Below are 16,339 nucleotides of genomic sequence, written 5' to 3' on the forward strand. Positions count from 1 at the left end.
TGTCCTGGTCTGTTTGACTGGGTAAGTAATAAATCCATGCTGATGACAGGGATGTTCACGCAGCTGGTTGGATGGCATCACTGTGTGGCCCAAGGCCACTCCACAGAGCCACAGAGATTAAAGAAGGGACACAGGCAAGACCTTCCGTTACCTAACCATTTATTTCATATTAAGTTGCAGGCCCCGTCAAGTAATGACTTTTATAGCTGCACCTTTTCCTAGGACTATTAATTTTTTACTTCAAAGCATAGTTCATAATCAAGTAATCAATTTCAAGAATAATAAAACAATCGTGTTCTTGTTGTGTCCAGTATTTTAAATGCTATGCAAGTCTACATTGTATTGCACAGAAATATTTATGTTATTTCGTTATGTGAAAAACATGGGGGTTTTCCATCCATTTTGCAGAGATTCTATATGATAGATCTGATGAAAGAAAAATAAAATCTGCAATTAATTAAACTGCTATATACTAAGGTGTGGTGGGTTGACCTTGGCTAGCTGCCAGGTGCCCACCCAGCCGCTCTCTCACTCCCCCTCCTCAACAGGACAGGGGAGCAAAATACAACAAAAAGCTTATAGGTCAAGATAAGGACAGGGAGATCATTCACCAATTGACGTCACAGGCAAAACAGACTCACCTTGGGGAAATTAATTTAATTTATGCCAATTAAACAGAGTAGGATAATGAGAAATAAGACCAAACCTCAAAACACCTTCCCTCCGCCCCTCCCTTCATCCCAGGCTCAACTTCACTCCAAAGTCTTGTACCTGTATGTCTTGATTTAAACCACAGTTTGTTACAATGAGTATATTTGTAGGCTCTGATATGCCAAATTTAGTTAAGCTGTAGGACTACTTGTTTGAGCAGGTAACTTCTCACCTGTGATGAGCATAAAAGATGTATTCTCTGTATACCAGTGACTGAAAAGATCTCAGAGTGTATTTGTCTTCCTCTTGTGAAGGGACGGCTTTGTTTATGACTCAGGCCTAAACTATTCAGGGAGTCAGAAAGCAGTACTTTGGAGCATGCATTTGCAACATGCTAGTCCTAACCTGGTGGCCTAGCACACATGGGGCAACGCTAGATGTTGAAGTGGGATAATCACACTGGTTTCTCATCCTTCTTAAAACTGCAGGCTCTTTGGAATGAGGCTTATAATCCATGGCCTTGATTTTATTGGGAATAATGGCATAGTGACAAAGTGTATCATACCATCCTTGAGTACCCAAGGTGTTGTGCTAAGACCCTTGGATGCTCAAAATCTCAGACTATCATTGCAATGCAGCTCTCCAGGTTGTGTCTTGTTGTTTCTAACTTCCAATATGCTCAATTCAAAGGCTAAGAGGTCTACCAGATTGTCTTGTTGCCCTTGGGATACATTGAACTCCTGAACCCTGACACAGTTTCAGAAACAAACAATATCCTTTTGAGCTTCACTTTCACCATGTAAAAATTCAGATAAGCCAAAATGTTTTTATTCTTAGCAGATTTTTAGTTTTTACACACTTAGAAGAATTTTCTGCTGCGTAAAAAGCGAAAGAACGATAATTCATAAATCCAGCACATACACACATGCTTGCAGCATGGAGGCCTATGTGTAAACTGCTCTTACAATATGCTTCATGCAACAAAATGTTTGCAGCCTTTACAACAGCAACACAATATACATACACAAAATTTGATGTAACCTGCAGGTAGTGTTGTACAACTTCTCAAGAGACTTTTTCATTAATTTATTTTCAAATGCAATTCTAAATTTTATAATAACAAATTCATTGGAATATATGTAATTCCCAATAATCAGCTTCATTACTGGCAACACCCTCAAATACAGGAAGAAATGCAAACAGGAACAACTTTACTGATATGTAAATGCCAGGGATAACTGGGGGGGGGGGGGGGAAGCAGCATGAAAAACTGTACATAAGGTATAATATAAAATATTAAAATATAAGGAGTTTTGCTCAATGTATATTAAAATACACGAAGATGTTTACAAAACACTGCAGCTAATTTACAAAAAAATACACCAAGTAGCAGATTCTGCAGAACTGGACTAAATGACCACACCTGTATTCTGTACCAGTGTGGTTCACTCCATATCATTGAACTAAAAAATGTTAATCTTTTATGGTTTGACTTCTATGAGCAATGCTTTCAGGATAAATACAAAACAGACTTGCTCGCAGACTAGGAACATTACAAGCTAAGGGATGCCATAAATATTATTGTCATGCTTACTACTGTTCCCTTCAACACGAACATTCACACTATTAAGCACTATGTGATATATTCTCAAGAATGACCCTGAAATTCAGCTGAACACAGCAAGAAATAAGAGAGTAAAAGACAAGGTGTAATGATTAAAAAAAAAAAAATTAACGAAAGGTATGAGATAATGCACAGGGGCTTATAAATCTGTACCTCGAAATTCTTCTTTGATTCTCTTTTTCTAAATAAGGTGCTATATTAAACTGGAGTAAGAATTTAATCACTGGGGACAGTGATTCTGTTGTCCTCTCTGTAGATGTGTCAGTTAATCATTAATCAACAAGTGGTTTTACTTTGCTACAGTTACATTTCACAATTATCCTAGGCTTGACACTCTGGTTAACAGAAGCTGCAAGGGCTAATTACATCTGAATGTCTGGATTTAAACATTCAGGTTAGAATGTGTTTTCTTCAGTTTTTCATCAGACAGATTCTGACTTCAATTTTTCATCCAGCAGAATCAAACATACTATTGTGCCTCTTTTCAGAGAAACAATACAAGGTTTGCTTTTATGTTCATTGGAATATACGGAAGGCAACTGCCGAAGCCAACCAGTCTGGTACCTGAATAGAACTTTGTTAATTCAACATTAATGAATATCACAGAAGGCAGATCTTAAGAGATCCCAAGCATCTTATTTTTAGCCCTTGAACTCGAATTGTCAAATTGCCCCAGAAGTTCCCCGTCTCCAGATCAGAACAATTCTAATTTACAGTTTATATTTATTCAGACAGATTATAGGAATTCATTTTAGACAAAATTTTTGGCAAGCTTAATCAACTTTTTCTTCACTAGTTTACTGTGAACTAACTAGTTTACAATGAACTCAGGTTTTTCTAGTTTTCAGCATAATCGCTTTGATGGCTGCAGGGTAATTGCAGTCTTAGACTTCTCTCTCAGTATAGAATTTCATTTTCCAGGTTATTCTTCCAGGAGATTATTTAACACTAAAGATTTTTATAATCCTTTAGTTAGTGCATTTAGTAAAGGACCTGTTATAACTTGCAATGAAATAGGTAACACAAAATATTTATACGTATTACACAATGGTATTTACTCTCAGTTGTCGCCATAGTTAAAGTAAATAGAAGCAGAATTATTTAATACTGACAAAATTATTCAAGTGTATTAGCTACAAGTATATATGAGGATGAGTATTATAACTACTATTGTAGTTACATAATACATCAATTTTATGAAGAAGAACATTCTATTGTCACCATTTATTGAAATTATAAAACCTGGTCTTGTTACATCAGATGGTCTGTCTTCATCTAAAGTCAATTTAATGCACTAGGCAAAAGTAAATTTTTATGAAAAATTGGGAATTTGGGTGACATTTCCCTCTTTGAGCTCTTAATGCTGAGCTATTGATGCTTATCTTCAAAATACAACCAGCGTATGTTTACCCTTTGAAAGAGAAATGTACATTTTAATTTAATTTCAAGTACCCTTTTCCCATTGCATCACTTGTTAGGATTTTTGAAGCTAGAAATACAGCTATAACCTGCTTGAGTTTAGCTTAGACGCAGAGTTGGACAGACAGTGGTGTTTCAGTTTTGTTGATTCTTTCTTCCACCAGAACCTTTCATTTGTGCGCTTTTGCTGCAGTTTTCAAATCCCTGTCATTATGCCTACCAGCCTGATTGTACTCCATCCGCAGACCTAGCCCTTCCACAGGCAGCATTTCATGTCTGATTTACCAGCTGGGGCTGTGCTAGCATTGCTTTTATCAACACCAGGGGACAAGCAGAATAGAAGCAGCAGTAGTTATAGAATGATTTGGTGGGCAATACCATCCTCACACATTATCATCATTTTGTTGCATGGGAAGATGAAATCCATGCTGTCCTAGCTAAACTGGCATACAGGGAGATATTTTAAGAAGCAGATTATTAAAAGCTTGGAGTCACAAGATGACAGTTTGTGGTTACCCACAGGTTTTTATGTGTAGTTTAGTCTCTGTTGTAGCAAAGATCCAAGCTGAAAAATAGGGCTCACTGTTTCCAAAGTAAAGTTAATACCTGCAGGTCTTGTACTTTTGTACATGAATCCAGGTACTTCAGATTCGTCATTGCTTCTCCACATCCTGATTCCTGGTTTTCTGAAGAGTGCTTCCCTTCCAGTAATATTTCTGTCTTTGTTTTTTCTCTTTTCTTAATGCTTAGCATAAAGGCCAAAAGGCAGTGCACACAAGTGATACAGTAAAGCTTCTGAAATACTTTGCCACAAGTACTCAGCCCCTATCCATTTCCATTATATTTGACAGCATGTTGTTACAAGAAATTAATATCTAAAGTATGGGAAGACATTGAGTTTTTTATAAAAAACTGATTTAGTCGGGATTACAAAACACTTTTTACCATCAGTTTGTTATCAAAATGCTTGTAGGACCCCATGCCTACATAGCACTTCATTGACAGACTAGAGGTACAGCAATTGTTTCACACAACTGCTTTCAGATAGTCACCAAGAAGTATGGCCTCACTCACAGTTTGACCAGAATAAAAATAAAGCTAAAATGAATTGTATTTTGAAGGAAGAATACTAACACTGCTGTTATTTTTTTCCACAGGCGCATGTGTAATGATGGCCATAAGGAGGTATCCAGTAGTTTGATGCTGAAGAGCTGAGGAAAACAAATTTGAGGAGGAGGAGAAATGAAAACTCATTTTGAAATACACAGAAGTAACTACTCTGCTTTTAAGTTTTTATGAAAGGCAAGAGACAAGCTTGTTTTGAAATGCTGGAAGTCCTGCCTCGCAGTAACCTGTGCCAGTCTGTATTTAGTTTATTCCTGCTAGGCAACAAGTCCCAAGCTCTCCACTCCATCCTGTAGTAGCTGCTTTGGTGAATACTGATAGTGGCTTTCAAAATCAGAGTCAGCTTTTAAGCTCTGGTGTGGCAGCCCTTACATAAACAGTTCCACTCACTTAAGTGCCATATCTAGTGCCCACTGCTTAGCACACTGGATGAGTAAGATGTATTTTTCATCATAGGCTTTAGTAAGTCTGCAAAGTGATCAGATGCCTGCATACCATTCTCAAATGCTTTGTTCTCAGGATGAACATCCTCTTTCTGAGAGCTGACTGAAAGCTTTTCCAGGTTGTGTCTGCAGCTGTGCAGATGCCTTCAGATCTCAGAAGCTGAACTACACTCATCCAGCGAACTGATGAACATTGCTGTTTCATTCATGCTATAGGGAACACAAACCTGGGCACAGCTCCACTTAGTTCCTTCTTTTAATTTTTATCTTTTCAAAGTAAAGAGATAAAGGAAATAATGGAACCAGGACTGGGATGGGCAGCTCCAAGTACAAATAAATCAGTGCTCTGGTTTTAAGGGTTCTGAGCTGCACCAAGACTTAGAAATGCTTGATAAACAGAAACTAGAGACTGAGGAGAAGGCTTGACTGAAAAAGAATAGGGAAAAGAAGAATCTGTGTTTTCCACATATTCTGGACTGATACATGTTGATGCTGCTTCACTCCTTCAGTGGAATGGTACCAAGTTAGAGCAGTACAGCACCTGGCACTACTATTCAGTTTAAACTTGGAAAAAGAAAGACTTGCTTTGCCCATTACTGAAAACCATGTTTTCTCTGGGCTGAAGCTCAGCAGCTGTTTAACAGCTTACACTATTTAGCAACTGTTGTCAAACAATAAAATAATATCTGATCCAAATAAAATGAAAAAGGAGTTTTAGACAACAAAGTGGAGTAATTGGCAGTGGAAACTGGCAAGGGTACAGCAGCTAAACCTTATTTTAATGAAAAGTCCAGGGAACCTTTCGGGCATGCTTGAACCCTGTTTTGTAATAGGGCTCACCCCAAAATGTAAGGAATTCTTTCTAAACTTAGACATATACTCACCAATTATTCTTTCTTTCCAACTATTTCCTGGGGGAAAAGAAATAAAGCATAAATTTTTGTATGTCCTGATTTAAACCACCATTTGTTATATTTGTAGGCTCTGATTTGCCAAATTTAGTTAAGCTGTAGGACTACTTGTTTGAGCAGGTAACTTCTCACCTGTGATGAGCATAAAAGAGGTATTCTCTGTATACCAGTGACTGAAAAGATCTCAGAGTGTATTTGTCTTCCTCTTGTGAAGGGACGGCTTTGTTTATGACTCAGGGCTAAACTATTCAGGGAGTCAGAAAGCAGTACTTTGGAGCATGCATTTGCAACATGCTAGTCCTAACCTGGTGGCCTTGATTTTATTGAGAATAATGACATAGTGACAAAGTGTATCATACCATCCTTGAGTACTCAAGGTGTTGTGCTAAGACCCTTAGACGCTCAAAATCTCAGACTATCATTGCAATGCGGCTCTCCAGGTTGTGTCTTGTTGTTTCTAACTTCCAATATACTCAATTCAAAGGCTAAGAGGTCTACCAGATTGTCTTGTTGCCCTTGGGATACATTGAACTCCTGAACCCTGACACAGTTTCAGAACAAACAATATCCTTCTGATCTTCACTTTCACCATGTAAAAATTCAGATAAGTCAAAATGTTTTTATTCTTAGCAGATTTTTAGTTTTTACACACTTAGAAGAATTTTCTGCTGCGTAAAAAGCAAAAGAACAGTATTTCATAAATCCAGCATATACATACATGCTTTCAGCATGGAGGCCTATGTCTAAGCTTTGTCTAAGATATAATTCGACCTTCTATATGTGTAAGTCTTTTTCTCCATAAGGATTTAGAAGCTACAGCTCTGTGCAAAACTTTGAAATAAAGCAATCTGAAACAGCAACATCAGCACCTTAAATCAACTCCTCAGACTGATTTAATACTTTCCAACACATTTATCAGACTACAGTACAAGCCAAAGGCAAAGCTCTGTCCTGAACCTAACAGTCCATTGGGTTAGTGGGGCCAAGTCATATCAATTCTGTACTCCTTGGAAGGTGGTGATGTGGCTAGCAGCATAGTTAGATGTTTTTATTTTTTCCGGTCAAAAATAAAGGCTTGGTTTGGTGGCCTCAGAGTGGACTTCAGTGCAAGGCTTAAAAGCACACCTCTGGTTTCATAATAAGTTACTCCTTGCTCTGTCTTTGCATCTTAATTCTATGGCATATTAGGCTTATCTTCCTTTTCTGCTAACAAATAGGTGTTACAATATATATTGCACATAGGAAAAGGCAGTTTTTCAAAATAAACAGAAAGTTTCTATGCATACAGATCAGTAACGGGAAAAGCCAAATCCTCCATCAGTAACATCAGATCATGCCTTCTATCTTTTGGCATGAAAACAAGAGAAGGAATCTCTCCTTCCTCTTCTTAATATAAAATTTCTAAATTCTTCTATTAATCACATGACACTGGAGACACTTACCAAAACTTAGTTGTTTTGAAAGATGTGTCAAGACTGAAGAAAGATGACACAGCAGCATCTTGGGACAAAAGAACTGTGAAATTTAAATGCAAAATCCTGTAACTGATTGAAGGTTACATTCTGTCCCCATATGCCCACACATTGCTCTTATCAGCATCAATAAGAGCTGTGGATGTACATCCAAGGATGGATTTTGGTCCTCAGATGTGACTTAGTAAAATATTGTGTGTTGAGTATAAAGGAAGTCTGTACTTACAAACTAAAATTATCAGCAACAAAGTGGCAGACAATCCTCCCAGAAAATATCTGAGAACATAACAATACCCATAAAGGTTAGAAAAAAACAAGGGAGGCATATTGGGTTAACAGAGGTGAAGCCTGGGTGGGAGGAGGAGAGAAGGTTCTTGCAGATGAACCTTCTGAACTCTGGTAGGTGAACTGCAATTTGAACCATTAAATTACTTAAACTATTGAGGATAATGTCCCAGAAAGACCTCAGCATTCCCAGACTGAGAGAAACACCCATATTGGTCACTTAGAAAGACATGGATCCATTTGGATTCTTCTCAGCCTTTCAAAACCCCTGTCCAAGCACACTTGACAAAGTAGTTTTCATATCTGTGTACATATTTCTTATTTTTGTGCTTATCTATATAGCACATATATTTGCCTGCATCGACTAAAATGTGAAAATATATTTTCACAGTAAGATAGATCTAACTTTGAAAATGGGACCCTTAGTTTATGTTTTATTCATCAGTTGAAATGGAGTAAGCATTAATATCAGAAACAACAAACAAAAGAAATAAAAATTACCTTGTACATATTGAAATGGTTAAACACGTCATCAGTGCAACCATCTGAGAAAGGACATTTCGCACTGTCCTGGATTCTAAAACAAAAATCAGGAAAATAATTTTCATGAGTTTTTAGGAGTAAATATATGACAGGAGGTGTTTGCAAAGACCACCTTCAGCCTGTGAGGCCAGTCTCTTCAGTTTCTTTGTAAGAGAATTCGCTTAGAGTGATTCAAAGCGGAAACCTAATTTTCATGCTCTGGGTGTCTCTCAGGAGTCTTTTTCCCCCACGACCATAGAGACACTGTGCCCTCCATGCTCTCAGAAAACAAGCCTTTCTGAATAATTGCCTGTTTCAGTTTTTGTTCCCATGCCCTTTCCTCCATTTTCCTCTTCACTTTTTCCATTTATCGCTGAAAGTAGGAGAGGAAAAGATGTGAGCAGGGAGGAATAAACAAGTAAATTTTGTTATTTTTAATCAGTCATTTAAAATGTATGTTTAAGGGAATAAATGCTATTCTGCAAGGGGCCATATCAATATTTTTAATATGATTACTTTCAGTTCAGTCTGAAAATGAGGCATATCAGAATAAGAATGTAACATACCTGCATTGCTCAAAGTCTCTGCATTTGCATTTATCATAAGTGGAGAGCAGGATTTTGAAGCACAAAATGGTTTCTCTGGCTGAAGAAACTCGTTGTCTTTGGTGAGAGAGGCTCCATTAGATGACGGAGTTTGCCTTTGTGGCACATGGCTATTATATTCAGAAGAAAAGACTGAATCGCCTACAAAAAGTGCATATGTAACTGAGATCACACAAAAGAAGAGCTTTGAGACTTTGTGTTAATGAATTTGGGGGGGGGGGACGGACAGGGAGTTTCCAAATAGTTAAGGGTAGGGAATTGGCAGGTTCGATGTATGCAGGAGAAAATATGCAGAGTACAGACAGAGCTGCATAAAGCGTAACACAATGAAGTTATTAAAACAGCCACGGGAAAGCAGACAGGGCCAGATATTAATGACACCAGCATAAACATCACTGGTGATGACTTTGGATTCAAATTCAGTCTAAAAATGACTTTTTGGCACAAAGGTCTTTGTGGACTCAAACTCTGTTTTAATGCCAGGAGCTCAATTCACCACCTACAATTCTGTTGTTCATCTATCCTTTACCTGCACATCTTGGCAGACAACCCCTGCAAAACCTATGGAAAGAGATACCTAAGTCCCACTAAATATAGACTGTAATGTTGTAGCTTGACTACTTGGTACCTGGTCAGAGCTTACCAATATCACTCTGATTGGCTTCTAGTTTATCGCATCCATCAGGCCAAGGATCATCTACATGGGAGGAATCCATATTGTTGAGGACGGTGCTGCTGAGCCATGAAGTGGAGGCACTGAGATTGAACAAGCTGGCAAGAGAGCGACGGATTTTCTTCCTTCGCCTGAATACGCTAGAAAGAAAAGACATGTTGTCAAGGAATAGAGTTAATTATTCTTGTTGAGCAGGGATAGAGCTCTGAAGCTTGCAGGACTGACATGAAAGAAGCAAGTTCTGGGTGCTGTTCCTAGATCTGTTCTTGACCCTGGGTATGTCACCAATATCAGGGAATGTATTAGCAGCATGGCAATATAGCATGCTGTTGTGATACTGGGTATTGTGATACCAAATGATACTACAGTTATTGGGCTCTGATACTGTTCTGAGTGGTCTCATGCTAGCCATGAGTTTCACCCTATCATATCCCATTTGGTGCAGCCTGAATCCACTGTACTTCAACTTTTTTGAACTACATTTTATATACCTTCCTAAAATGATGTTCTTCTGAAATCAAGAGAGATTTTTCCGTGGGGAAGAATTACAGGACCAGACCTTCTTATTTTTTTATATATATATACACACACACTCACTTTTTTCTTATTCCTTATCACGGTAACAATCCATTGGCAAAATAAGCTGTAGCTCTCCTTTTTCTTTACTGCACACAACTCCAATTACAGCAACAACTGTATACTGAAGAGGTTTTGGGTAGAAAGATTAGGCATGACTGAAAATCAAGTTGTTTCAGTTGCTGCATTCTCTAAACTAAATCCATCGAGACGGTCCCATTAAGAAGCAATGCTGATCTTATGCCAAGCAAAATGTAGACAGCCACACAGATACCACCAGATAAGTCCAGAGATGTGGAGGCAATTCCCAACATTGAGTAAAATCTGCATATAGTGCACTTACCGAACTAAATTCTCTTTATATGTAACACTTGTCTGGGATGGTGTCAGTGTTATGTTGCCCTCTTCATCAGACAGAAAACTGTCTTCTGTCAAAATGTAATAACCATTAGAAAGCAGTCGCCGGCTGCGGCGACATGTGGAAAGGGAGCCTGTCAGAGGATTTGCAGAACAACACTCATAGGCAGGGTCATCGTCCAAAAAGGCACAAGCATAACTGAAAAGGAGAAATGAAACCCTCTAATTTAGTCAATGTCTAGACAGAGCAAACCCGTGATTTAATAATACTAATAATGAATTTACATTACCAGCTGATGGGGGCTGGTAATGACATAGATTTAAAGTATGTGGATATGATGATATTACTTCTAGACTTAGGGGGTTTCAGCCAGCTAGAGCGTGCCTGCATCACACTTTCCAGAGCTTCAGATTACAGGAGGGCTTCATGCCAGGTGGAGCATTTCATGAACACATGGAGCCAGCTTGAATTCAGGAGTGCATGGTATATTTCTGTGGCAGTGCTCTTGGCCAGGCAGCCCTGCCAGATCTACACCTACCTGGAGTCATCAGAGGTATTCCAGTATTTTGCTTTTCTGAGTTACTCTGCATGGCGCAAGCCTGCATGCCTCTGAACCAGGCAGGATTTACTTACTTTTTATAACCTAGCCATACTTAATGAAGATCTAAGGATACATGACTTTTAATTCTCACAAATTGTAGAATACCATGCAGCTAGAACAACATGGGATAAAGTCTACACATGGTGATAACTTCATCCAGCACTGAAATACAATTGACTTCGAGATGAAATATAGCACAGAAAAATATACTATGTGGTGTTTAAAATAGAAGCGAGCAGTGACAGAGGAGAAAGAACCTAAATGTTGTAGACATTTTACTTAGCTCAAGTAAAATTGGATTTATGGTTAGTCCTTTCTCCTCAACACCTTTGAGTTCCAAGTGGCCATGCAGTGACATCCGTGGAAAGAAAGGAAGACACTGGATTGATTCAGTGGCTGACATGGGTTTCAGTAGCAGTTTAACTATCCCATATGGCATGTCACAGAGGGATACCATAATTTCAGTGGAGGGAAAAGCAGGTGGAACAGAGATACTCCAAACCTTGCAAAGCCAGTGCTTCCAATCTCCACAGTAGTACTTCTGAAATTCCATTAAATTAATACCAGCACTACAATTCTAAGTGGCCCAAAAGGCATTTCACACAATCTCCAACAAAATAAAAATAAAATTAAACAAGCATAAATTTCTTCAATACCTTGGAAAAATACGTTGTGAGAAGCTGCATCTGTGTTCTCCATTAAAAGCTGTTGAACCTGCAGAGGCAAAAGCCAAGTAAGAAGGAGTCCTTATCATATCTACTGACAGCTCAAACAGTTGACAAGTCTTCACTGACAGGTACCTTGTGCATATCAAAAAGATCATAAAAGAAGCTAAAAAAGAAAAGGAAATTAAGGGAAAGATTAAAGGAGACAAAACAGATGAAAGAATGGGGAAAAGACATAGTGTTTACAGGAACCTCACCTCAACCATGACAACACAAAATCAGAGCCAATCATAATCAGATACTTGTACTCTGCACAGCTTACAACCTTGAGAGAAATAATTACGGACAAAAATGCAATAGCTGCAGTGATTTTAATAGTGTTTTCCCAGAAATCTGCTTCATGCCAAAAATATTACATGTACTGGCAATAGATACAGAGTAGAATGGAAGGACCACCATTACCATTACAATATATTTTTCAAATGAAAATTGCAGACATAGCACAACAGACATAGGGGTAGTGACAGTGACAAAGATTTGACAATAATATGGTGGCAGGAGACTAAGGAAATAGGATTTGTCTGGATTACCATGGTTTACATCTGCAAAGTGCTGCCAGATGTCCAGCATCTGACAGAATCAATCTTACAAAATATGAGGAATGGCTATCCATAGGGAGAATTTATATCTGTTATTACATGGGAAGATAAAAGATATGATCTTTCCCTACATTACCTTGCCTCTCCTGTATCTTTAGAGCATCATGCTTACAACACTGTTAGTAAATGCCCATCATTTACCTACAAGAGGAGACAGGTCTAAGAGAATTCTTTTCCTTATGTTCAGTTATGAGCTGAGGCAAAGAAAAGGCATGAAGGTCAGTGCTTCCACTTTAGTAATCTTGTTTATCCTCATTTGGAGCTCAGTTGTCAGTCACAGCCTGGGTGTGAAGGCTGACTGAGCCTTGGGACCAGGCAGGGTCACCAAAGAAGGGAAGTAAAACCTTCCAGGGTGTTTTTTACAAATCTGTCCTATTACCCTACTCCCACACATACTGTTTCTCCTACACTTTGGAAAAAAAAAACAAACCAACATCTCACTTTACCATGAGAAAATTATCCTCTAATCCTGACAAAACAACCTGAGGAGGAGACGACTGGAAGAAACTTGGTGGAGGTACATACAAAGAGATCAAGTAGCATTGGTCAGATTGCTACACAGCAAGTTGTACAAAAAGTGAGAGTGGTGTGTATTTCATAGGCTGACATGTTGGAGACCCATTTTTTTCATACACAATTAGACTCTGAAAAAACTTATTTTGGGCAAAATCATGATTTTTAATTGCACAAAAATATTATAGTCAAAACGAAGAAATTCATCCAAACTCTAAAACAAATACAAGAAGAACTTGACAGGTGGTTTGTAGATCTGGATATAAACTAAAACCTGCAAAATCCCAAATCTTATCAGTCAAACAAAATCCTCTCCACAACAGATTATTTTTAATCAAAAGCTCTGGTGAATGTGCACAAATTTACTTGCTCCTGGTGTCGATGCAACATGTGATGTTCCATACATCTTGAAAAGGACTGTTTCATACACCCTGGAATTACAGGTAATATAGATCATCTGTAAAAGAGTTTAAAAAGAAACAGAAGTAGGTTTTATTTTGTCCTGTTTAAAAATTAGGATGTGTAAGATAGTAACATCAACTTATATCATATTATTAGTTATAATATATATTCTTGCTGAGACAGAAGTGATTGATTCTAGAGCAAATTTGTTTGAAAAGCGATGCAGAAGTATACCTCAGCATCAATTATACCTACTACAACTCTTTAACAATCTGAGAGTGAAACTTTCCTGCAACTGAAACCCGTAACACAGTTGTATTGCAAGTAATTTTCTCAGTTATGATAACATAAAGTAGCAACCACTAAAAAAGAATAACTTTTCAGAACAGTAGTTTGCATATGGGTAGTTCTTTCATTAGAAAGTGTTGACACATATTGATCGAAGTGGCAGAAGAAACCACAGTCCTTCCATTAATAATATGAATTGTGTCATAAATTTGCAATGTATGTCTATGCAGGATGCTTGCTTATCTGCCACCCTCCACAGAAGTAAAATTTAAGGTAAAACAGATATACATATATATGTATATATACATACATTTATAAAAGAAAGTGAGAGATGTACATATGCAGATATATTACTAGGGAGGCAATGACTTCCTCTCTTTTGAAGAACAGTTAATAAGCAGTTGTAATTTGCTTTCAAAGTATTTTAAGTAATGATAATACCAAGCTTCTATAAACAGCCATAGAACAGGTAGTCCAATGGATTTTTTTGCTGCACTTGATCATGAAAATTTTTGTCTCATGCGTTAATGAAGAGGGTCCTTGAAAATCATAATTCAGTCAATGCTGGAGAAAGCATGGAAACGTCATGTTGTAGACAGTGCTGCACAGTGTTCTGCTTTCAGTTAATATTCAGTCCAATTTCTGGGCTATTAATAGCGTGAGAAGCTATAGTAACAATATAAGCAAGCCAAAACAGAGCATCTCAACCACCACTGCACAATGAAGCAGTAGTATTTTATATGTAATCATCAAAATGAGCATCAATACAGAACCTTTAAACTATGACATGAGAAAAGGCCAACAACTTTATGAAATCTCAATAAAAGTGAATCTGAGGTGAACACGGCAATATTTTATATCAAGAATTCAAATAAAAGTTTAAGGCAACAACCCCGTTGAATTTCAAAACACCTGAAAGCCCATGTCGTAACATAAACAAAAAGTCAGTATCCAAAACAGTCAGTTTTAATTACTTGTCCCTCCAAAAATCAAATTAATCTTTAAGCCACTGATGGCCTCAATGGTAGCCAGCAATCCCCTGTCCATGTTTACATTCTAAATATTTACACTAGTATGTACCAAAATGTAGTGCTGTTAAAATAGCTGAAGCCCTGGCAACCAGTTTCATTCTATTGTACGTACCAAACACGAGTGTCTACAAAGATAGTTTTATTTGTTCACACATATCAGTCATTTTTGAACAGCAGTCTAGTCTTTTGTCCCTGCAGGTAATGATAGCAACATACAAAAAAATACAAAACTTCCTGAAGAGCCGTGTAGAAATGAATCCAAAGCTTAGTTTTTCCTCAGCTGACAAACACATTAAGAGATAAATGTATGTAAAATCTTCCAAACCTGGAAAATCCATTTCACTATTAACACATGCACGCGGAAAAGTTTCTCATCGCCAAGACGAGAGCCTCTGAGACGTGAAGTGGAGGGTGCTCCTTCTGCAGCTTCCAGGGCGAGATTAGCGCTGGGTCTTCGGAAAGGCAGGTCTGTCAAGTCCCCTGTTTCCTTTCGAAAACAGCCCGTGCAATCAGCGGCACCGAGGCAGAATGAGGTCACGCTTCCTGTAAAGTAGCCTCACATCAGAAGCATGCATTCTGAAGAGCAAATTGAAGATTAAGATTAGCCCAGTGAACGCTCTTGCAGGCTGCTGCGAAAGAGAAGATACACTATAAAGTTTTGCCCCAATGATGATATGGAGAACAAGGACACAACTTTTTCTCACAGTGACACAGATTTTTGTTTCAGCTTTACTTTTCTACCTCACTCAGAAAACTTTCACTCCAAATCACTCCATTTGTTGAAATACTTGTGAGCCTGACAGGCTTTGATGTAGGAAAATGATCCAGCTACCAAAAAAACCCCGTGTATAGTAACAAGACATTTTGCAAAAGCACTGTTATACAGAAGACTCATTTGATGCGAGTTCAGAGTTGTTTAAATTTCACGGTCAAAAACATTATCGCAAATATATATCATGCAATGTTAAGATAAATTCATTTGAAAGGAGAAAGGAATAAAGCCATTTGTAAACCTATTCATTGTTCCACTCTGTATGTTTCATACTATGTAAGGCATCAATTCATCATACCTTAAAGTACACAAAAATAAAGTCAAATCCATGTAAGAGAAATGGAGCCTGAATAAGATGTCCTGGCAATCAAAATGATTTGGCTGTAGAATGGTTACACACAAAAGTAATACAAATCAGCTGCTTGACACTGAAGAATTATACAATCTTAGGGAGCAAAACTTCATCTCCAGACAAATAGATAGAATATGCTAGTAAGTATCTCTCCTGATGTCTGTATGTATCACTGACAAAAAGAAAGCATAAATCTAGTAAAACATGGTTGATTTGATTTAATGATAGGGGTTTTTTTCCATGGAGAAGGAAAAATACTTCCACTGATAACAAAGGAATATAAAATTCTCACCTCACAGAAAAGGGAACAAAAATTGGAATTAGGCAATTAGGATGTTACAAAAGAGCTTCTGTTTGGGAGCTAAACTAAAACGAACATATTTGGGTCCTTT

General features: G+C 37.8%; 1 protein-coding gene across 1 annotated transcript in view; it reads right to left on the reverse strand.

The window, feature by feature from the left end:
* The window catches only part of DNAAF11 (dynein axonemal assembly factor 11), a 56,915-nt gene extending 41,645 nt beyond the window's left edge, over positions 1-15,270 (reverse strand). The window contains exons 1-5 of the mRNA XM_069780084.1: positions 15,149-15,270; positions 13,469-13,559; positions 11,922-12,096; positions 10,650-10,862; positions 9,701-9,870 (exon numbers count right to left, since the gene is read on the reverse strand). Coding sequence (XP_069636185.1) covers positions 9,701-9,870; positions 10,650-10,862; positions 11,922-12,096; positions 13,469-13,559 — 649 coding nt within the window. The 5' untranslated portion in view covers positions 15,149-15,270. The remainder of the gene's footprint in view (positions 1-9,700; positions 9,871-10,649; positions 10,863-11,921; positions 12,097-13,468; positions 13,560-15,148) is intronic.
* Between the last annotated feature and the right edge of the window lie 1,069 nt (positions 15,271-16,339).

The sequence above is a fragment of the Haliaeetus albicilla genome, chromosome 3 (genome assembly GCF_947461875.1).
Source record: "Haliaeetus albicilla chromosome 3, bHalAlb1.1, whole genome shotgun sequence".
Taxonomy (NCBI): Eukaryota; Metazoa; Chordata; class Aves; order Accipitriformes; family Accipitridae; genus Haliaeetus; species Haliaeetus albicilla.